General features: G+C 38.3%; 1 protein-coding gene across 3 annotated transcripts in view; it reads left to right on the forward strand.

Annotated features, from left to right (window-relative positions):
- The window catches only part of CHN1 (chimerin 1), a 214,213-nt gene that overhangs the window by 184,616 nt on the left and 5,547 nt on the right, over positions 1–24,050 (forward strand). For all 3 annotated transcript variants that reach the window (XM_030916099.1, XM_030916100.1, XM_030916101.1), the window contains 4 exons: positions 5,798–5,882; positions 16,367–16,540; positions 17,263–17,340; positions 19,730–19,867. In XM_030916099.1, the coding sequence (XP_030771959.1) occupies positions 5,798–5,882; positions 16,367–16,540; positions 17,263–17,340; positions 19,730–19,867 (475 nt within the window). The remainder of the gene's footprint in view (positions 1–5,797; positions 5,883–16,366; positions 16,541–17,262; positions 17,341–19,729; positions 19,868–24,050) is intronic.

The following is a 24,050-nucleotide window of genomic DNA, read 5'->3' on the forward strand; positions in this document are numbered from 1 at the left end:
GCGCCTGTAGTCCCAGCTACTCGGGAGGCTGAGGCAGGAGAATGGCGTAAACCTGGGAGGCGGAGCTTGCAGTGAGCTGAGATCCGGCCACTGCACTCCAGCCTGGGCGACAGAGTGAGACTCCGTCTCAAAAAGAAAAAAAAAAAAATAAGAAAATTGTTCAAATAGAGAGAAATACCATAAAATCCTACTAGACATACATTGACCTACCACAAATAAATGATGCCCCTTTAACTGTGAGCAGTAACTACAGGAAAAAGCTGGTAAAATATGGTCATACTACAACAATACTGACCATTAGTAGGACAGTCACCAGGGCAATATAGTAATTTAGTTCTGCTCTCACACGAATGTTATAAAAATGGTTTATGTGCCGGGCGCGGTGGCTCAAGCCTGTAATCCCAGCACTTTGGGAGGCCGAGACGGGCGGATCACGAGGTCAGGAGATCGAGACCATCCTGGCTAACACAGTGAAACCCCGTCTCTACTAAAAATACAAAAACTAGCCGGGCGAGGTGGCGGGCGCCTGTAGTCCCAGCTACTCTGGAGGCTGAGGCAGGAGAATGGCGTAAACCCGGGAGGCGGAGCTTGCAGTGAGCTGAGATCTGGCCACTGCACTCCAGTCCCGGCGACAGAGCGAGACTCTGCCTCAAAAAAAAAAAAAAAAAAAAAAAGGTTTATGTTAATTGGTATAGAAAACAATATTTTAAATATGTGCAGAAAAAATAAATTATTATCAATTCTCATAAAAATACATTCACCACAATTCAATATAGGCCTTATTAACAGAGCTTACATTTTTTTAAAGTTTCCTTTATGATCTATACATTCCCAATCACCACTATGTTTTTGAGTAAGAAATATATCTAAAATTACAGAATGAATGCAAAGCTTGCACAGAACTTGCTTAGAATCATAAACAACCACATTAATGCTAGAACACAAACACAACTTCTGGTGTCAATGTTCTGTGCTGAGCTGAACACAGCACATATGGGCCCCTCAATAGCCCACCCTCTCCCACCCTGTCCTTTGCAGCCTGCTTCTGACCAATGCCTTCACTGATAAGACTGTACTGGGGATCCATTAATCCAGTCTTTCATCTCTGTTTTCACAGAGAGGTTAATGTGAAAGGAGTTGTTCACAGGTTAAAAGCAACCTCAAATGTCATGGTAATAAAATGGTCTTCTTTCCAGTTGCATAAGAGGGCCTTAAAACTAGTTCATTTTGCCCTTTATTCATTAAAGTGTAATTCATGCCTTATACTCTGTCACTTTCATTTGTCAAGATGGACCAAAAGCTTTGGAGGTGGCCTAGAAAAAAATATCTGTGGCCCACTTATAAGGTTGCTTTTCTTGGGACCATTTTTGACTTCACTAATAATGTAATATGCTGAAGCTGATTGTTCTTTTGAATTATGTCTTACCAGGCACCATACCCAAAGGAATGGATTGCAAATTTCTAGGGAATGTGGCAATTCTAGGCAAAAGTCGCTCTCTGTTGTGATCTAGAGCTTCAGGCCCAAGCCCCTGCACCCCTTGTGGGTCCCCTAGGCCTTCTTTCCCACATATCCCACCTAGATCTTCCTTAGCTTCCTGTGACACACAAATAGTCTTCAAGATGCAACTTATGGCCTTTTAATTATATTTTGAATGTTCATTACATTTGGATTTCATCATTTTTAAAAGAGGTAATTAAAATACAACAATGTCTAGTAAACAAAATTGTCTGCAGATGTCAGTGCCTGTAGAATTATCTATAGGAAACAGCACCTATTACCATCATGCTAGATGGTACGGTACAACTGAAAAGCTATTCTAAGTTGTATAATTTGTGCAATTGATTTTTTAAAGATATCTTTTTCTGAGTTGGCAAAGTATGTGATGTAAACATCACCGATCATGTAAAACTGCATATAAAGTGAAACATTTAGACAAAGCATAACCACCCACTTAAAAAGAAAATATTCATCACTTTTTCTTTAATGTGTTTGACACTAGCTGGTATAGTATGATTTTATAATGTATCACCCAAAAAGGAAACTTGCTTTCATGTCCAGCAACCCTTCTCTGAATTCCTGGCCAGTTTTAGCTCCAGTTCCTATTCCCCACTTTGCCAAAACTCCTCATTTGCTTCACAACTGAACTTACTTCCTGATTCTCAGAGACTGTAGACTGCCAGGCATGAATTCCTGTAGCTTTCTGACCACAGGCCCCACCACCAGTCCTGCACAGCCAGCTTCTCTCCTCTTACCCTCTTCCCTTCCAACTCAGGGAGGGGGAAAGTGATTTTCCTTGTATTCAAACCTAATTGCTCTGCCCTGGATTCTGTCTCCAACATTTGACTTCTCCAGAGCCTTGCTCCATCAGTGACCCTCTCTTTCTTATGAGTCAGCCTTCCCTTTCCCTTCCACAGTCCTCCCACCTCATTTCCAAACCAGTTTCTCTACTTTTGTACCTCTGTTAATGTCGTTCTGCCCCAGTCACCAGACCTTAAACCCTAACAGACCAGTTTCTTTCCCTCTCTGTCGCCTCTGATTCAATTGGTTACCAAGCCCTATTGATTCTGCCTCCTAAATAACTCCAGTCTGTCCCTTGTTCTCAGTCAGCAGTGCTCAAATTCAGATCCATATCGTCTGTTGTCTGGTGACTGCCATAGCACCACCCTACCTAGTCTGTCTTCCCTCAGCCTTGTCCGCTTTACCGTGTCACTCTCCTTAACAATCCTCAGTGGCTCTGTATTGTTCACTGGACAGAATACAAATCTGTAGGCGTTGAAAAGGCTCTGTGTGCCTCTCCTGTCTCCTGCCAGGACAGTTGTTTCCACTCCACCCAGACTGAACTTCCTTGCAGTTCTCAAAACACCACATTGTTTCTCTTATGCCTTGTGTCTTTGATTTTCAACTCAGGACTTAGCTCACGGGGTGCATCTCTTCTCAGCTTCTCTCACACTTTGCAAATATTTTGATTTAGAGTATTTTCACACCGTGTTTAGTAGGAGAAACCCCTTTTTATTTTTGTATAGGTCATCATTTAATAAATGTTTATGAATGAATAAAAATGACTAATTAATGAATAAAATCAGTATTTGTTTTGATGACCTTTAGGGGAATAAAAAACGACTCAAAGGCTACAGTAATCAACTTTTTACAACTATAATCCAGTGTCATAGAGTCTTAAAGGTTACAGAACAAAGGAAACTTGAGATATATGGATTTTAGATATAAAAATTCTAGTGAGTTTTAGATATAAAAATTCAAAAGGGAATCCAGTTAAACCCTGTTATACAAATACAGTTTTGTAAGCTGCTGGTTCTGCAAGGCCTATTTCTAGAACATTTTCATGGAGAGCTACATAAGCTACCTTCTAAACGATTTAAAAAACAAAAAAACCCAGCCTCAAATGACTCAGGATGCCTTCATTAAAAAGCTGCCCAAGAACGAACTGTAAATAAGTAACAATCTCCTAAAGTTTGCTTTCTGAGATACATGTGTAACCCTTTAATTGGAGAACATGGGGTCTGCTGGGACAGTTAAAACAGTTAAAATCCTCTCTTCAGCATATGTAATATAAAGAAATATCCCAGGCTTTTTGAAATGCCACATTCACTGCTACTTTCAGGAAGGTGAGGAAAGTACTGGTTCTGTTACAACAGCTCAGTAGCCAGTGCTGTTTCCCAAATGCCTGTTTGTTTAATAACAAACAAAACACCATCTACTCTTTTTGCTCTCCCTGTGTAACTTTCAGACACTTTCTCATAAGATAACTGATAGGCACAAAATAATTCCTGGGACTTCCTTCATACTTTCATTGCATCTTTAGTCACCTTACCAAGTAAATGATACTGATTATCCTGAGGTTTGGCAACCTATAAGTGAGTTTGCATCCCAAAGACTTTCTCTAAAAGTAGCTTCACAATTATGTTGCTGTTTCATGATTATATAACTCTCTTTCTGAATCAGCACTGTCTACTTCACTCATTCCCATAAGAATAAAGCACGATTGCATGCTTTATCCAGTTTTATTCACTCTGAAGAACATAGGGACATTACAGAGTATCTGGATGTTGATCTTGGGCTCTACTTCAGCAACTCCAGGAAATACTTTGAGTTTACAGGCTCTGAACATCGTGAACAATCCAGAGGCAACTCTGCCTGCATTCCTGACCCTCCTCCATAAAACACATAGAAGGGATCATGACCTTCTTTTCAAAATCAACATAAAATTTTGTACTCAGACTCAGTTGGCAACAACAAAGAGTCACAAGCACATACCTGCTTTGAGTGAACCCGTGGCTATCCGTTGCAGCTTTATATGGATATTTGGGCCAATGTAGTAGTTTGAATTCTGATATACTATGTTTCATTGATTCTTATATGCACATTTTATTTTCCATTTTAATGTCTCTGAATTTGGGATTTATCTTACAACCAATGGCTTGTCATAATTTAATTGGTATGGTTTTTCTAAATGGAATACATAATGTTATGTCTTACATTTATGGTGTTTTCACTTGAAGAAATAAGTTTCATATCTTAAAAATCATTCACTTGGTTTCTAAGACTTAGTCAATACATTAATACAGCAGTTGTAAAAATGACAATCTTAGCTGTGGATTTTATTATGTACAGTAGTGGTTTGGCAGATATTTATGTTGGAATCAAATTGTAATTTACTGATAATATTAAAAATTTTATTCATTTTTTAATGTTTAGAGTTTGGATTCATTGCTTCTGCAAAATATTCTACCAATATTTTTTCATTGGAGTTAACCTAGAATGCGTTCTCTTTCCTGTATTTAAAAGAGATAGTTATCTTAACATTTGAATCCTTTCTTCTTTGGGGATACCTTTCTTTTTCGAGGAAAAGAAATCAAATACAGTAGAAAGAACCTTTGTGAGCTAGAATGGTTAGCGAATAATTACTCAAACAATGTTTCTGATAAACTGTAGCTCTGCAGTTTCTAAAATACATTTATTCTCTTTGCTAACATAATAAATATCAAAAGTTTTAAACAGAAATTGGGCCTTTATGATTCTGATGTGACCCATCAATAATTATCTCCTTTAATATCTGTGATCCTACTCATGGTCACAGAAGGTAAATTATCTGAAAAGTTTCTGAGAGGACCCAAGACATACTCTATATGGCTGCTGATGCCTTTTCATGTCGTAGTACTGTAGAAATAGCATAGTACATAGAAATGCCAGTATTTGTGTAGATTAGGGTGCTTGCAATTGAGGGGACATTGGAAAACTCCACTATATAGTTTTCAAAAGTAAGTTACAGAATATTGGTCTGATTTATCATTCCTAAAACAAAGAAGAAATCAAGCTCTGAGAAAAATGTTAACTGCTTGTCAGTTTCACTCAACCAAGATTCTTATAAATGTAGCCATGTTGCCCCTTCATTACTAACTGTGGGCTGGGTGTGGTGACTCACGCCTGTAATCCCAGCACTTTGGGAGGCCAAGGCAGGCAGATGCTTGAGCTCAGAAGTTCAAGACTAGCCTGGGCAACATGGTGAAACCCCGTCTTTACAAAAAATATCTGGGTGTGGTCGTGTGTGCCTGTAGTCCCAGCTACTCGGGAGGCTGACGTGGGAGGATCACTTGAGGGAAGCCACAGTGAGCTGATACACCACTGCAGCCCAGCCTGGGCAACGGTGAGACCCCATGTCTCTCTCTCTCTCTCTCATGTATATATAGAATATGTGGCTTGTGTATTAGTGCTTTAGATATGAAACAGTCTTCCCATCCATGTGTTTCCCCTGTCCTGAATTTGCCCCTTTTTTTTCAGGTCCATACATTCAGAGGGCCACACTGGTGTGAATACTGTGCCAACTTTATGTGGGGTCTCATTGCTCAGGGAGTGAAATGTGCAGGTAAGAGCTCTTGTCCTGTCTCTGGATTGAGTCAGCTGTGAAGTTATAAGAGGTAAGGTAGAAGGAGACTTGTTGTTATACATATCCAGTAGGCTGGATCCTGGTTTGGTATTATGCACATGCAGTAGGCCAGATTTTCAGGCAGCCACTTTGGAAATTTGGTATTTTATCTGCTCTTAACCTTCTGGCTCTTGATGGACAGCACACTAGGGATCTGGCATTAGTCCACTGAAAAGAGAAAAGTCAGCTTGTTCAAAAAGTCTGATAAAAGGAGATAAAAGTAAAGCAGTTATATTTAATACTTGCTTTTGATGTTGCAGTAACTAAATTTATAAAAATGATTTTTTTAAAGCAATGTACAGGGACCTATGATTGTTGCCTTGGAAACTGAATTTTAAAGATAACTTGTTAAGCTGGATTGTCCTTACTAAATTTTTGTGAAATCAGATTGAAGCTTTAAAAATCTGTGAATTCATCTTCAAAGATGGTTACCAAATTCTGAAAAACCACTTAGTCACTAATATTTTCTGTGTGACATTTTGAAATCAAATACATCCAATACTTTTTGTAAAATATGACCATGAATATTTAGATATAAATTTAGAAACCGTGAGATTTACACATACAGAAATAACCAACACAAGGATGTATTGAGATACTTTGTGAAATAAAGTACTTGTTTATATACGTGAAATCCATTTGTATAGAACAACTATACTGAATACTGGCCATTTATCCAAACTACTCTAAATTCTGATATAGGCTTAAAAATAATCATGTAAATTTTAAATGTCTAGTATTTGGTCATAAAAGTTTCCTTCTGCTATTTAATTTGTAAAACTAAAAAATATCTTCTTATGTGTCTTTTAGCATGAAACTTGACACTAAAAAATATACTAAGTAAAGCATTTCAAAATGGTAACTATAGTAACTGTCAGATTTATCACTATAAACATCATTTCTTTTGTGGCATGATTTTTAAATGGTGTATTTTTGTTGTCCATTATGTGCAGAAATTTCTGGGGTCTGATTCTTATTTCTAAATTGCATTTCCTTTGAATAGCAAGGTGTATGTGTTGCATGGAAATGTTCCAAGTCACTCTTCTTTCAGTTATTATTCCCTTAGTATCACTAAAATGTTATAAGGTTCCAGGCATATATCACCATTCAAGGACCTTCCTGCCACAGGGAGTGGGATAAGAATCCTACATGTGTGGACTTGGAGCCGTGCAGAGGTGTTCGTCAGGAAGCGCCTCAGCTCAGAGTCGAAGCTCAGAGTGAATGAGGAAAGCCTTGTTGTGGCTGGTGGTTATCCAGAGTTGGGATGAGGAACCATCATGAAGAAGGCTATGGTTGTGCCTTTGCACTGGAGGGAAACAGTAGAATGGAAAGTGTTGGTAAAGTGGAGGTATTGAGGCAGTCTGCATTGCAGTTTCACAAAGGCAGATGGAATACTCTTTCCAAAGCACAAATTACCTACTGGAGAACAATGATCTTAATGAGCCTAGTTTGCCTTTATGAGACTGTCTTGACCAGCTGATACTCTGCAACAGTTTTTTAAATGTTTTATGGCTGTCACAAAAGCTTTTCGTTCATGAGTAAGGGTGTATATCATTTCCATTTTGAAAAAGTGAAGGCCATCTACATAAGAATTCTTAGCTATTAATAGAGAACAGGTACAGCACCTATGAATAATCTTTGGGAATATGCTACAACCCCAATCATGTTGGAAAGAAATGTTTTGGAACATTTATCATGACAGTAATATGGGGGAAAGGAGAAAGAATTCGTCCCCATCTCCACAGCCACCCACATTAATAGCCTCTACCTCTTATTGTGAGTAAAGGTCAGGAATTGAAAGAAAAGCCTTGAGATTTTTCATTTTATGTTATATCTTGTCCTTAAAAGCATTATATTCAGTGTGATTTGAACCATATTAATGTGTAATACAAGCACGAATCAAATCATTTTGAAAACATGGAGGGCTGGGATTTGAATTCGTTCTGTTTTCTATGACAACTAATTATATTTGGATTGACAGTGGGATTCTTAGGTCTAAAGTGGCTTTGAGGCTCATCTGGCCTTTGACTATCTAAATCCAAACGCAAAGAATTGAGAATTTAAAGAGAGAGTGTACACTAGCTGTGATCAGCTGAAAAATAGGCCCCCAGAGATGTCCACTTCTAATTCCCACAACAACATTCCTTGTTCCTTTCATGGCACGAAGAATGTTGCAGATGTCGTTTAAATTAAGGATATTGAGATGGGGAGTTTTGGGTTGCTATGACAAAATACCACAGACTGGGTAATTTATAAATAATAGAAATTTATTTCTCATAGTTGTGGAGGCCAGGAAGTCCAAGATCAAGCTGCCAGCAGGTTCAGTGTCTGGTGAGGGTCCAAGCTCTGCTTCCAAGATGGTACCTAGAAAACTGTGTCGTCCAGAGGGGAGGTGCCTAGAATGCAGTGTCCTCAGGAGGTGGCAAAAGAGTATAAAAGGGGCCAACTCCCTCTGTCAAGCCCCTTTATAAGAGCATGTAATGCCATTCACAGGGGAGGCGCCCTCATAACCTAATCATCTCTTAAAGGTCCCATCTCTTAGTACTGTCACATTGGCAACACCTGAATTTTTGAGGGGACACTCTCAAACCACAGCAGGGAGAGTACCCTGGATTGTCAAGGGAGGCCTAGTATAATCACAATCATAAAGATCCTTATAAAAGGGAGGTGAGAGGTTGATAAAGATGATATAAGGACAGAAGCAGAGGTCAAAGGGAAGAGAAGATGCTATGCTGCCGGCTTGGAAGACAGGAAGGAGTCACAAGCCAAGGAATGCAGGTGGTCTCTGGAAACTGGAAAAGGCAAGGAAAGAAATGGATTCTCCCCTAAGCCTCCAGAAGAAATGCAGACCTGCTAACACCTTGATTTTAGCCCAGTGAAAGTGATTTTGAACTTCTGACCTCCAGAATTGTAATATATGCTTGATGTTTCAAGCTAGGAGTTTGTGGTATTAATAATTTGTTACAGCAGCAATTGTAAACTAATGCACTAACCACTAAACACTATTCTTTCCAAAGAAAAATGGCAGGCTGTCAGAAAAGAAGTGTATATATCTGCCTTTGATTCCTGAGACAGCTTGGTTTGTTCTGCCTTCTTTTTTCAAAATCCACCAAGGCAAAAGAGAGCTTGTCAGGAATGTTTAAAGGAGGGTTTGCCAAAAGCAGCAATTTTGTAGCCCTCACCACAGCCCTTTTTTAAACATCATGTAAAGGTATTGGGTGATGCTTCAACCACCAGGCTGGCAAAGTTGCTGTAGGAGTCAGACTAAATCCAGCTAATACCAGGCAAGCTGTCCCTTCAGGACTCAAAACGCTGGCTTGCTGCTAAGCACACCACAGCGATGACAACTGAGGGAGCAGCAGGGACAATCCTGAGAATGCTAATCATTACATTACATGGGCTATTCAAAACCACGCAGTACAAGGTGACATCGCAGGCATTACACAGTCTGACCCACCAAAGTCACCCTTCCTGTAGCCTCCTCTGAAGTGAAGAAAGTGATGTTGCAAGGGCATAGCTAACTGCAGATTGGAAATGGTGCTCCTCCGGCTAGAATATTTATGACCCGAGTAGGTAGCCTTTAAAAATCAAGTTCAAAGGATGGTCATTGTTCATTTAGAATAGTTCCTTTGAATAGTTTTTTTTAATTTATGAAAGGGAAGCTCATAGGTTAATCTATTATTATGTAATCATTGAGACTGTCAAACATTCATCTTTAAAAAAAGATTATTCCAGCAGCATTCCTGAATTGTTTTCATCTTAGCCTTACCAGAATATTCTAAGAAATTAAGAAAGATAATTATTTCAAATCAGACATATCAGTTTAATGTGGGTTGTTTATGAAAGTGACTTCCTATTTTTAGTGTATCATTATCTTTGCTGCCTCCAAAGGGAAATGGCAGGAGTTTTCCTAATAGTAAAGTGTGAGTATTTATTACTTCAGGTATACAAGCCCTTTTAGGTTGAAGAAAGTAAGTGGAAGTAATGTTTTTTAACTACTGTTTTGATTGATTGTACCTAAAGAGTTATGTTTGTCCTTGTAAGCCAGTGAGAAATTGGTAAGACTTGCTTAAAAGTTTCATAGAGCCCCTTTTAATTGGAAACAATATTTTCATCAGTATCCCAAAGAACAAAGCATTCTTCTTAATTTTGCTTATGAAAATAATTCTGATGCATATTAAAATACAAGCTATGCCACTTTCCTGGGGGGGAAAAAAAGATATGTTTCAAAACAAATTTTTGCCATTATTTAAAATATGAACATTCAGAGAGAATGATTATAATTTCAAATCTTAACATAATTATATTATCCTTTAATCCTGTCAATAGAATGTAAATATCAGCTATTGCTTTCAAAAAATTGATTTCTGTGCTCTCTGGATATAAAACCTGTGTTTTAGCAAAATCAAGCCCCAGAAGATTTGAAAGTAACCTAAAGTTGGTAGTCTAAGTAATAGAAATATTTTTTAAGAAAGTGTAGACTAAAATGTGACTTGAATTTTTTATTCCTCCTTTCATATGTTTATTCTATGCTTATTAACTTGAGAAATTGGAAGGGAGAAATGTGGTTTAATAGTAACATAAAAATAACCTACCAAACCAAGAGATTCAACAAATGAAATCATTTATGGACCTTTTATTACTATTATTATTTGTAGTATAGAGCTTCCCTGAGAGAAATGGAACTATATAAGAGTTATATGACTTTAATAAATAAGTATGAAAACCAAATAAAGCCTTAATGGCAAGCTGAAATCTTGATATACTGTTAGTCCCTGAAGCAGCAGTTTTCAGAGCAAGCTCAGGGCTAGTGAATTGCACTGTGAATGTAAGTGTATAAAAAGCAGATTTTAATGACTTTGCCATCTTTGGCAAAGACTTCATATCCAGTCCACCAAAAATTTAGCCTTTGAGATATATTGTTAAAATTGAGCATAACATATTAATATTTTCACATAGTTTTATCTTATTTAAATAAAAGAGAGAACATCAGTTTAGAAAACATTTCCCTCCTCTTAAATACCTAAATCTGAGCTCACTCATCACTTTATCCAGTCTTCACTGAGTCACAAATAAACTTAAGAACCTGCTGATGTTTAAAATGGGAGATGAATGCTGGACGTGGTAACTCACGCCTATAATCCCAGAACTTTGGGAGGCCAAGGCGGGTAGACTATCTGAGGTCAGGAGTTCAATACCAGCCTGGCCGATATGGTGAAACCCTGTCTCTACTAAAAGTACAAAAAATTAGCTGGGCGTTGTGGCGCGTGCCTGTAGTCCCAGCTACTCGGGAGGCTGAGGCATGAGTATTACTTGAACCGGGAGGCAGAGGTTGTGGTGAGCCAAGATCGTGCCATTGACTCCAGCCTGGGTGACAGAGTGAGACCCTGTTTTAAAAAAAAAAAAGAAAAAAAAAATTGGGGGATGACTCCAAACATTCAAAGGAAAAAAGTCAATACCAAACCATTAGTGCCATTCAGATGTTTTATGTGTATGCATCACAATTTTACTTTTTTGCTTTCTACTGGATTTTTATACATAGGGAAAGAATATAACAAAACAAGTTTTATCACTGCATTTTAAAAACCCTACCAGATCAATTATATATATAGATATCTATAATGGGACTCATTTGGGTAAAATATAGCAGTGTTTTTTTAAACTGAAGTCTATACAATGAATAATGAGTACAATATACATTTTTGAATAAGAGGTTGAAAATAGCAAATTCATCTTCAATAATGGAAAATATAACCATGAGTACATGATGTACTGTATGGTATACGTGGGGAAAAGTGGTGTGTATGACCCAGTGGGAAGAGGACAGGCTAGGAATCAGTAATCTAAGATTTCAAAGTCAGTTCCAGCACTTTCTGGCTGAGTAACCTGAACAAGTCATTTAGCCTCTCTCAACCTCACGGTCTTCAGCTTGAAATGAACATACTGGGATAGCTTTTTACCAAGAGCCCTTTCTGACTCAATCTGTGACCTGTGTGTATTACACTTAAAGTATGAGGTATATCAACACTATTATTAGATTTTGAAGCTTGTTGAATTTCATGCTTCTAAAACATTGTTATAAGAGTTCTTCCAGTTCTGGACAAGGTGGATAAATATGCTTTTATTACTCCCAATAATTATAACAAAAGGCACTGGACAAAACATATACATCAACTATCGGAAGACTCTGAAAGTTGGAAGGCAGACTAAGCACCTCAGGATTCCACAACCTAGCAGTGAGTTCCCTGGTGGCTAATTTTGTCTGTTTTAACCTCCAGTGTATCCCAGCCTGGTCACCAGAGAAGCCCACGAACCATAAATGCCAACTGGCAGAGATTAAAAATAATCCCCCAAAAAGGCTGCTCTTTCTACCTAACGCAGTGGGAAAAGGGCAGCCCAGCAGCACAGAAACCTTTCAGCCATACCTTCCATTCTCTAAGTAAACAGAGACCCTTCTGCTACACCTTGTCAGTGGATGCTGCAGCAGCAGAGTCTGTAGGTACAACCTAGTTTTCCACCACCATCTTGCAATAGCAGTGGTGCACTCTACTGCAAACCTGTGAGTGGAACCCTAGCTTCCTTCCATTCCTGCCTTGCAGAAACTGGTATCCCTCCTTTGCTGAGCTTGAGTTTGGGATCCTGACTTTCTTCCCCACCCTATAGTAGAAGCAGCACCCTCTCAGCCCAAGTCTATGGGGAGAGCTGTATCTTCATCCCTAACCTGCAGTAATGAGGCAGCTGAGAGTGACGAGAACTCTTATCATCTATGCCCACCGTGCAGTTGCATGTAAAATAGTACTATTCCCCAGCCAAGTTTGTGGGCACAGCTTTGACTTCAACCCTACCTGCAGTACTCTCCCTCCCACCCAGTGCCACAGAGAATGTGGAGCAGAGTCCTGCCATTTGAGTAATAGACAAGTGGGGCAGACACAATAGCACTGCAGTAGCATTAAAAAAACTTTGTAAAGTAGGTTGACATTTGGATCACGGGCTACAAAAGGGCATTCTAAATCCAAACAGATTGACTACAGGCTACAATTTTAAAGATTTAGTAGGAACGAGAGTCAAATAATACTCAAAATATCAAGGATACAGTTCAGAATTACTCATCAAAAGTTACTCTGGAAATAACGAGGAAAATCTTAAATAAAAAAGGAAAATTGACAGACACCAATAGCAACATCAAGATGACACAGATATTGTAGTTATCAGACAAGAAAAGCAACTGTCATAAAAAATGCCCCAACAAGCAATTATGAACACTCTTGAAACAAATGAAAAAAAAGGAAATATCAGAAAAGAAATAGATATTAGGAAGAACCAAATGGAAATTTTAGAACTGAAAAATATAACTAAAAGGAACTCACCGGATTATGGGCTCAGTAGCAGAACAGACATGACAGAGTGAAGATGAACTTGAAGTGAAGATCAGTAGAAATTATCCAAGTCAAACAACAAAAAGAAAATTGTATTTTTTAATGTTTTTTTTTTTTTTTTTTAGAGAGTGGGTCTCGCTCTGTCATCCAGGCGGGGGTGCAGTAGTATGATCATAGCTCACTATAGCCTTGACCACCTGGGCTCAAGCAATCCTCCTACCTCAAGCCCGCTGAGTAGCTGGAATTACAGGCACACACCACCACAACCACCAATTTTTAAAAATTTTTGTAGAGACAGGGTCTCACTATGTTGCCTAGGCTTGTCTCAAACTCCTGGCCTTAAGCAGTTCTCCCACTTCAGCCTTTCAAAGTGCTGGGATTATAGGTGTGAGTCACCATGCTTGGCTTAGAAAATAGATTTTAAAAAGTGAACTGAGCCTCAGAGACCAGTGGGACCATAACAAAACTTTTAAGCATTTGTATTGTTGGAATCCCAAAAGAAGATAAAGAATGAGAGGCTGAAAAAATATTTGAAAAAAATAATAGCTGAAAACTCCCCAAATATGGCAAAAGCAGTCGAGAGAGAAATGATGCATTACTTACTTGGGGGTCCTTTTATTTAAATGAAATACATTAAGAACAGTGTAGACATGGAAGCATCTGTATCCCCAGTTATCCAGTTCCTTTTCAGGACCTGGCCTTCACATCTGACAAATATGAAATTTTTAGCCTTGAGTTCAACTTAGCTTCTAACCTTAAGCTGATTGACAACCTTGAGGTACTACATAGAAAAGGCCTCTCAAAGTGTTATTTCATTTTTCTAAACAACAACATAGTCATGGTAAACACAGTTTACTACATGTATGCATTTTACATATATTAACATTGAAGCCTCACATGAACTCTAATAAATACTATTATTGTTCCCATTTTACATAACTGAGGTACAGAAAATTTGAGCAGCTCACTCAAAATCACATAGCTAATAAATTCTAGACTGAATTCTAAGTTATAAAAGTTACCCAAAACATTAAAATATTCAGGAGACAGGAGGTCTTTTAAGTGGACAGTTGGTTTGCCTTATGATTGAATCAGATCTCTTATGTATTCTCTAATACAGAGATAAAGAAGAATTTGGGACTTGGTTTTGAAGTCATTTGGACATTAATGATATGGAATAGTGTTGGGTCGTTTGTTCAGATAGTACAGATTGAGCTGTTTGTTCTGGAAGCCATTCTGTATTCACAAGCTGACGTTCCTTAGGGTTGATAACTTTTGGCACTATTAGCACTGGTGATGCCATCTTCCACACATATGCAGAGACCCAGCTTCCCTTGACACCTAGCCTGTCTTTGTACCTGGAGGTGCTCAGTTCATATGAATTCTTTCCCTAGAGTTGCCACAGGCCTTAAGTTCTCACTTCAAGTTGTCAGTGTCTACACATTTAATGAAACAATGATATTGTTCGTAAGTTTTGGCTAATTTTCCTTGTTTTGGCTAATTTTCCTTGTCTCTGTTAACTGTTACCGCTATATATAACTAGATCACAGCTAATAACTTTTACCAAAAGTCATGATAATGATCTCCAGCATTTGTCTAGCATTTTACAACATTCAAAGCACCTGAATGCATTGGCTCATTAATTCTCATAACAATTTTGTGAGGTGAATATTAGGATCCCTTTTCTGCCAGAAACAGCAAGCAAAACTGAATGGCATTGTACGATTTTCAAATTGACTTCCTTAAGACCTGGCTATAAATCATATATGCGCCACTTGGACTGGATTTACAAGAGGTCAACATCGAGTTTTTATGAACTTAAAAACAAATAGGTTATGTTCTTTTAAAACATAAAAATGACATTTATTTTAGTTGAATTATTTAGGTATGGTTTCTCACTCTGCAGTCTAATTTAACAAAATATTTGTATTCCTCTCTACCCCATCTAAAATTTCGTTGTGCTTTGCTTGTTGAAAAATAAAGTGTCTCACAATATTAACTAGAAAATATTTGGTTTCTGGCATCTTAGGAGTTATAACTAAGTAAAATTACAAAGCAAAAGAGTAACTTCAGTAGAGGCAGTATGTGTCTAGGTGTTAAAATTGTGGACTGACTCTAGGGGCTTCCAGATAGCTGAACATATGGTGGTTCCTAGAGGGTGATGCACCCAGGGAGGGCTGGAACCACCACATTCCTTTCCCCATTCCTCTTTCTATACATCTTTTCAGCTATATCCTTTGTAATTAAACAGTAAACATTTTTAAAATGTGGACTCTAGAATCATCCATAGGCTTGAGTTCTGCTGCACTGTGTACTAAATGCATGGCCTTGGGTAAATTACTTATTACTTGTGTGCTTGGTTTTCTCAGGTATAATATGAGGGAAAAAAGTACCTGTTTCATAGAGCTTTGTGAGTTTAAGTGAAATAATAAATGTAAAGCACTTAGAATAGTGCCTGGCACTAGTAAGCCCTCAATAAATGTTAGCTGGTAATAGTATAGCAATAAATAATAGTTACAGCTATTTCTAGCTACTAGAGGAATTTATATATTAGTTATCATATATATAGAAAGGATTACGGATAGATATAAACCTGAGCAGCACCATTTTAAGAGGGCCCTGGATACTCCTACTTTTGGAGGTCCAATTCCACTTTATATCACATATACTTAAAATACAATTATACCCCACATTAAATAAACTTTTTATGTAACTTTAAAGAAATGGGTTAATTTTTTATTGGCTATTTGACATATTTTGTGGACTTTGAATTAAACACTTACTAATTTTGATTTTTCATTGTATTCTCCTGAGATCATATAGCAATTAAATGATGAAGCATGAGCAAGAATTCTGGTCTCCTGGCTTATAACCAAATCGTTCCAAGAGAAAAGATGAGAATATTGTTTTCCCACCCAGAAGGAACTGCTGGAGTCTAGTCCACTTTAAAACCTAATTCAAGCTGGAGTGCCTTTTGCTAAAATTAACACTCCAGAATGCTCAAAACTCTGAAAATAATATTGAATGTTTCCTTTCTTCTTTTCTTAGATTGTGGTTTGAATGTTCATAAGCAGTGTTCCAAGATGGTCCCAAATGACTGTAAACCAGACTTGAAACATGTCAAAAAAGTGTACAGCTGTGACCTTACAACGCTCGTGAAAGCACACACCACTAAGCGGCCAATGGTAGTAGACATGTGCATCAGAGAGATTGAGTCTAGAGGTGAGGCATTTGCAGTGTGGGTTGCAGTGATCTCCTTTCACTACCAGTACCAGTCCTGATGGCTTTTGGGTACCTCATTGCACAATACAGTTGTCTTCTGTAATTTGGAGGGGAATGGTTTCATATGTCAAATGATCTCAAAGACTGAAATGAATTAATTTAACAAGTAATTAAATAGCTTGATTTCAAGGTACATTTAACCAAGTATAGCAAATATGCTTATATAAAAATACATTTATAGATGATGCTTCCAGTCTGCAAAAGTTGACAGGTAAAGACAAATTCATTTTTCAGTTTTTATATTTTTCTTTGGTTCAAGAAGCAAAAGTGTAAATGCTCTACTGAAACTATGTAAAGCCAAAAACAGAGCTGCATCCTAATTATTCTTTCCCACTTGGGAAAAACAGGCCTATATTTTATCTTAGTCTTCTGTTATGTAAAAGAATTTATGATGTAATTGGGGTGATGAATTATTTCCCTTAAGACTTCACATATTTGACTTAATTAGACCAAATGATGAGCCAGATGATATTCAGGTGACAATAGGTAAGAGTTAAAGAACTGTGTGTGAAATCATTTTATTTTGGGAGAAGAGTGTGAAAAGATTTCTAAACATGTATATTTTATTTCTTCTGACACACTACCTCCCAGCTTAAAGTGTGAGAAGTTAAAATCTGAAGAAAAGACATAATTCAAAGAAACTAACTATTTTTATTTGTCAGGTCTTAATTCTGAAGGACTATACAGAGTATCAGGATTTAGTGACCTAATTGAAGATGTCAAGATGGCTTTCGACAGAGGTATGTTTTTCACAATGTTCCATAACTTAAGACATAATACTCTTTGCTAAATTTCTTATGAGGTATTTTTTGCATTATTTTTTCTAAATAATCGATGATTATTATACCAAATTTAAAAACTTAGCTTATAATTTTTTCTATGAGTTGTAATTATTAAACAATCAAATTTCAGAGTGCAAAAGAAGTATAAAATAAAACTATGTTACCAATATTTGAGTATCCAAGGCTGGTCCATGTTCACAAAAATACATACAGAGCGATTACATTCACCAAAAACAATAGAATAAAGAGTAGGATCTATACCATTACAGATCTCAGGCTTCTCAGGCTTGAGTTAACCCATCTCACCCTGCCTGTCATCCATGCCCCCCTGGCATCTTCATCACCATCTTTGATGAGCTGAGACCCAAGCCCGGACTCGTGTGTTGGGGCCAGAAAGCTGAAAGCAGCTTTAGTGGCCTTCCGTGGGGCTCCCATCCGCCACTGTAGAAGGAGCCTAGTCAAAGAAAAGCTCAGTGGAGCTTAATTTTCTTAGCTAACATTTAAATTAAGATTTGCTTCCATGGTTCTCCAATTTGTCTTTGCTCTAAGGACTAGAACAAGGTGGTTCCAAAGAAGACCTGTAGCCTTGAATATAGGAAGTAAAGGAGTAAGAGTTAGTGATCTTTTAAGGAACCACTGTCCTTTGCAAGTACATTTTCTAGTCCTATCACAGAAACTTCTCCCATTCACAGACCTCTTGTAGGCAACAGAGGCAGAAAGCAAAAATAATTAAATATTCATTACCAACCTGAGGGAAACAAGGCCAGCCCAAGTACGTGATTAATAGCAAAGAAAGGGAGGTGAAGTAATGGTGTATTCACTCCGAATAAGCATCAGGAAGAGCAGTCCTGAATCCCTGACAGGTTGAACGGGAAGAAGCATCTCTTTACTCTGGAAGCTCTGCAGCTGAGCATGTCCATTCCCAGCCTCTGGCTACGAGTCTCAAAACTAAATTCACACTGACAAAGAAATTGAATGTTCCTATGGACCCCAGAGAACAAAGAAATGGCACAGTTTCCTCTATTGAAGATATAAGACAACCATTTTGTGACCTGAAAACACCAGTAACAGATTTTAAAATTCATGGAGAGCTCACCTTGGCTCCCTGTAGCCACACTGCTGGGGGCCAGTCTTCGGCTTCCCAAGGATATGTACCAGCACTCATCTGCAAGATCTGTAGGAATGATGCAAAGGATTTTAACAAGAGTTACAGGAAGCCTGTGACTCAGATCATTAAAATCAGTTCTGTATATAAATACTGCCCAATTCCATGCATGTTCAAAGGAATAGGATATCAAATAAACAGAGCAAAATAATTTGGAATAATTAAGGATGATCACTTCTGAGAGACATAAACCTCAAGTAATGAGATCCAAGAAAGAAGACAATATCCATAGGATGCTGGAATGAACTCATTTAAGAGCCAAGGTAAAAAGGCAAGTTTGGGGAAATCTTCCCCAGCTTAGTCACTGAATGGAAAGCTGACTACTCTTGACGTCAGCAGCTGCCATTATACCTCTGCTACATTTTGTCCTTTGGTGGAATCACAGATACTTATGTGACAAGTACAGTGAGAGATCCATGGTCAAAGGAAATAAAATCTCATGAGCTTTACCCCAGAAGAGCCCTAGTCTGGTGGAGGCAAGAGCAGAAAGTAAAGGAACAATCAGGAAAGAGAGATATTATAGACTGTGCTGATATGGTATAGCCCTACTTAGTATGTAGTATGTAGATATCAGATTCCAGGATTTGTTTGCATTATTTCAAAACAGAAAATAAGTAAATAGATAATACAGGTGGAAGAATGTATTTGTGTATACTTACTAAAAAGCAGGTTTTAAAAGAACCAGTTTAATAACAACGTACATAGGAAGCCCCAGCCTGTTACTCTTTTAGGCTCCTAGCTTGTCTAAATCTATTTTCCATTGATTCGTTAACTCAAAAATATTAAGCAGCTACTATATGCCAGGCACCATGTTCTTTACTTTAGATACGATGTTAACCATGTACGCTTGGTCCTTGCACTCATGGAGGGCTCACTTTAAATAATAATCACACAGTAGCTATTGATTTTATTTTAATAAGGGCTATAAAGGAAAATATTAATAACTGGGGAGCTTAACCTGTCTGGTAGGGCAGGTGAGGCATGCTGAGGCATGCTGGAGATCAGAAGAGGCTCTTTCATAGAAAATTAATCATTAATATGTAACATGTAGCACACTACACTTTGTTAAAAACTGAAGGATTGCTAATCTTTAAAATCTGATTTATATACAGATATGTCTTTCATTAAAACAGTGCTGTGAATCCAGATATTTATTTTTGTTTCTTTCAACATCCTTAAAAGATGGTGAGAAGGCAGATATTTCTGTGAACATGTATGAAGATATCAACATTATCACTGGTGCACTTAAACTGTACTTCAGGGATTTGCCAATTCCACTCATTACATATGATGCCTACCCTAAGTTTATAGAATCTGCCAGTAAGTATGAATGCATGTATTTCAAATAACCTGACAACCTCCTCTTGGTAATCACTCTTCCTGGTTTTCTGGTTAACTTGAATGCATTTTTGAAGTATTTCCCCTTCGCCTCTCTCTATGGTTAATATACTTACAAGAATTTTGCATTGTTCTGTAACGTCGATTATTTTATGACTTAATGCCATCAGAAGCTTCTTTGTAATGTGCTAAACCTCATTTTCCAAAATGAGGCTTATACCAGTGCTCTTTAGACGTAGGCCAATGCTTTTGTAAAATAAAATAAAAATGAATAACTGGAAAAGTAAAATTAAAAAAACAAAACCAGGCCGGTGGTGGCTAATGCCTGTAATCCCAGCACTTTGGGAGGCCAAGGCAGGCAGATCACCTGAAGTCAGGAGTTCAAGACCAGCCTGGCCAACATGGTGAAACCCCATCTCTACTAAAAATACAAAAAATTAGCTGGGTGTGGTGGCGCATGCCTGTAATCCCAGCTATGCAGGAGGTGGAGGCAGGAGAATCGCTTGCACCCGGGGCGGAGGTTGCGGTGAGCCGAGATTGCACGACTGCACTCCAGACTGGGCAACGAGCAAAACTCTGTCTCAAGAAATAAAACAAAAACAAAAACCCAACTATCTTTTATTAAATTCAGCAAGCATAAGATTTCTTTGCTATATGTTTCTAAATTCTTATTCTCAGTTTCTGTACTCATATAAGTTAATGCAGACTATTAACAGTTAGCAAACTGGCACTGGCCCACAAATCATACTTTAAAAAGCACTATTTTATATCAAGAAGTTTTTTAAAATTCTAGTTGAAATGAAAATGAGAAAAAGCAAAGGTTAATTTGTCAAATTTTATGCTGTAAAAATCATACCTGTAATTCACACTTCATTTTTTAAAGAAGGGAATTCTTAATGGTTTTAAGTATTAGCATTACCGGTTTTTTTGGAAAAGATAGGCCATTTCTGTCACTTTGCTTTTCTCTCTTTAAAACCATATGTTGTCTTCATCTTTAAATGATAACATCACTTCCTTAGTAACACTAATTTGCTTTTTGACTTGGGAATTTCATGAAGTACAGTCTTTCTTTGTTCTAAATTTTAGTTTCCCTTTCAGGGCTTTTATGGAGGATTTTTGTGGTTAGTTCCGTGGAGCCCTGATTTCTTGTGGGTCAGCTCAAGCTCCCATGTAGAGAACAGCCATGAGAATTACACTGAATTCTTTCAAAGCATTAGGTTAGAAAGCATGACAAATTCTAGGTCTCTTACTGGACTCAGGGCTGATCATGAAAATTTGTATGAGGGATCTCACACATCCTTGTCTCATGGGGCAGACATTTCCTCTCCAGTCGGATAAGTCTCTTTGCCACTCATCTCTAGAAAGCAACACACACACACACACACACACACACACACACGCACACACACAGAGCCTGTGAAAAGCTGCCCAGTCCACAGTGTGCTGTGATCCCCAGGACTCTGATCCCACTGAAAGTGGGTGAGTTCCCACTCTGTTGTTGCTTGGAAGTAAAACTGAAGCTTGGCTGTATACCTAACTCCAGGGCACACGATCAGCAGAGGACAAAGCAGTGATGCAAACCCAGGTTCTGAACTCCACATACCGCCATATCTAGGAAGAAGTAAAAGCCAAGCTTCCTCTTGGATTTTGAGGCCTTTGCCCCCACAATTCCAAATGACCTCTCCTTTCCTCACACCCACCTTAGCTGCTGAAAAAAAACTCTTTTTATTGTCCTTCCAAATCATTTGTCATCATTATGGAGTTTGTTTCTGAAACAGCCTTCCTGTCCAAAATTAGCACCCCTTATCTCACCTCTCAGAGAACTCTGGAAACCAACATCATAAGAAAGAAACTTTCGGAAATCAAGGTAGAAATTTCTCCTTATAATTTCAGCTATTTGGATGTCTGATTTATGTGACACCAAAAACCCTGGCATAATATTGATATATAATATAAATGTTTGTTGTACATGTTTGACAGCAATATCTTGTTTGTGGAACATTGTGTCCTTGTACACTCTCTTCTGGCAGTAGATTAAGTTTCTTTCTTTAGATGTGCAGATACAGTCATTCTCTTAAAAGGCAGATAAGAAAGAGAGAAATTAACATTTATAGAGCATAGACGAGGTGCCATAGACGAGCACTTTACATCCATGATGTAATTTTAGAAAGGAGGAGATGTGATGGAGTATCAGTAAATTGTGTAAGGTCACATTGCTTACTAGGGGAGGTGGCACTGGCATTCACACACATTTCCAAGGTCAGAGCCCTTGCTTAACCCACTCTGTCACACTGCCTGGCTCACTTGATAGAACAGGGAATGAGACTTACACAAGGGAAGGAAGGAAGGAAAGAACCCCTTTCAAATGAGGGACAGGGTTAAATGATCCTTCCTAATGCAGATATATTCTCCAAAATTTTTTTCTCTCTCAGCTCCTAAAAATGTCTCTGGCATTTATTAGCATCCTTTGCCAACAAAAAAACAGAATTTATGTTAAACTTTTCTTCTACAAAAGCTGTTTGAGCTCTGCTTTTGCAGCCTTCTTGGAGGAACCTGCAGCTTAAAAGCTGGAAGGGAGTGACTGCAGGAAATGAAAAAGGAAAGCAAGGGTGGAAAAAGCCAGATCATCCCATGCTACAGCTGGAAGTTCTTCCAAAGCCCCTGGAAACTCCATGATAAACCCACCTGAAGTCTGGGTTCACTAACCCCCCATTCCTCTTTCCCTCTCCCCACCAGTTAAGACATTGCTGCCCTAGAATAAAAAGACAGGTGCTTCTCACAGAGCGTCCAGTAATCCAGCATTATGGATGCTTCCTGGTCACGATGGAAACAGCACTACCAAAGTTGCGCTCCTCATGGTAATGAGGGGAGAAATCTTCCTCTGGCCAAGGATTCTGAGAGCTCTGTTCCCAGAGCATCTTAGAAAAGCTACTTGTCTCAGTGTGTAACCTTGAGTGAGTCAGATCAACTCAAATAAAACCCAGGGTTCTTGGTCCCAAGCAACTTAAAATCTCTGGAAGAGAAGCCTGGGAAGGAGAACTTGTTAGTGTTTCCTCAGCCGTGCCACTGAGCCACCCCTTTTTCTAAGTTTTAATCTTCTTGTATTCAAGTTTCTCTATGTAAAATTAACTAGACATACTGTAGAAGAGCTTTTAATTAGATCTTCATGGGCTTAGAGTCTTTATTTCCTTCTCTGACAGTGTTCACATTTTCCAGATCCTTCCAGGCCATCCTCTAATGCCATCTGCTCTTCCCTGGACCTCTCAGCTGCAGACCGTCTTTCTCCTCTGATTCCCATCACCTCTAATTGGATATCTTTACTGCCTCCTTCCTTCATGCCGGAAGGTTGTAATTACGTTTTGTCTTCCTACTTCACGGGAATCCCTTTTAAAGGGAGGAGTTCTCACTCATGTTCCTTTTCCCACAGTACCTGTGATAGTCCCTTACTTACATAATAAGTGTAATAAATATTTGTTGAATAAGTCAACTTACAATTTTATATTGAACTGTAGGATGTTAGAGTTTGAACATATTCTAAGGGGTCATGCAGCTAGACTCTCTTCTATAAAACATTCTTTTTGAAATATTTAGTTCCTGCAAGCTCACTCACTGCTTCCAGAGGCAGCCAGTTCACTGGTGGACAGATGTAACAGTCATGAAGCCCTTCTGTGTACAACAGAAATCTGCCTATTTTTGTTTAAAAACTCCCTCCCATTAGCAGTGTTCTTGGCATCACCCTTTTCCATGTGTATTTTGTATATTTGACAATTGATGGTCATTCATCTCTGAATACATTCCATTTTGTCTATTTCTCTCTTAAATTATGCTTCTTATGGCTAAAGAGTTGTATTCTCTAAAAAAATGGTAATGGGTAATACTTTAGTAAGTGGAAGAAAAGGAGAAATGAGTTCCAGGGAAGAATGTCTGCCAATTTGATCTCAGTATATTCAGTGCATTTTGTCATTTGTTTCCAAATGTATATCTCCAGCCTGGAGATGTAAATGTCCTCTCCCTGAACACCAGATTAATCCACAGTCAGCATGTTCATTTGAATGCCTGACAAACATCTCAAATGGAACTTTTCTCCACCAAACCTCCTCCACCCACAGTCTTTCTGATCTCAGTTAACAGAGGCCTCGTCCTCGCAGCTGCCAAAGCCAAAAAC

Source organism: Rhinopithecus roxellana, chromosome 14 (assembly GCF_007565055.1).
Source record: "Rhinopithecus roxellana isolate Shanxi Qingling chromosome 14, ASM756505v1, whole genome shotgun sequence".
In the NCBI taxonomy this organism is placed as follows: domain Eukaryota; kingdom Metazoa; phylum Chordata; class Mammalia; order Primates; family Cercopithecidae; genus Rhinopithecus; species Rhinopithecus roxellana.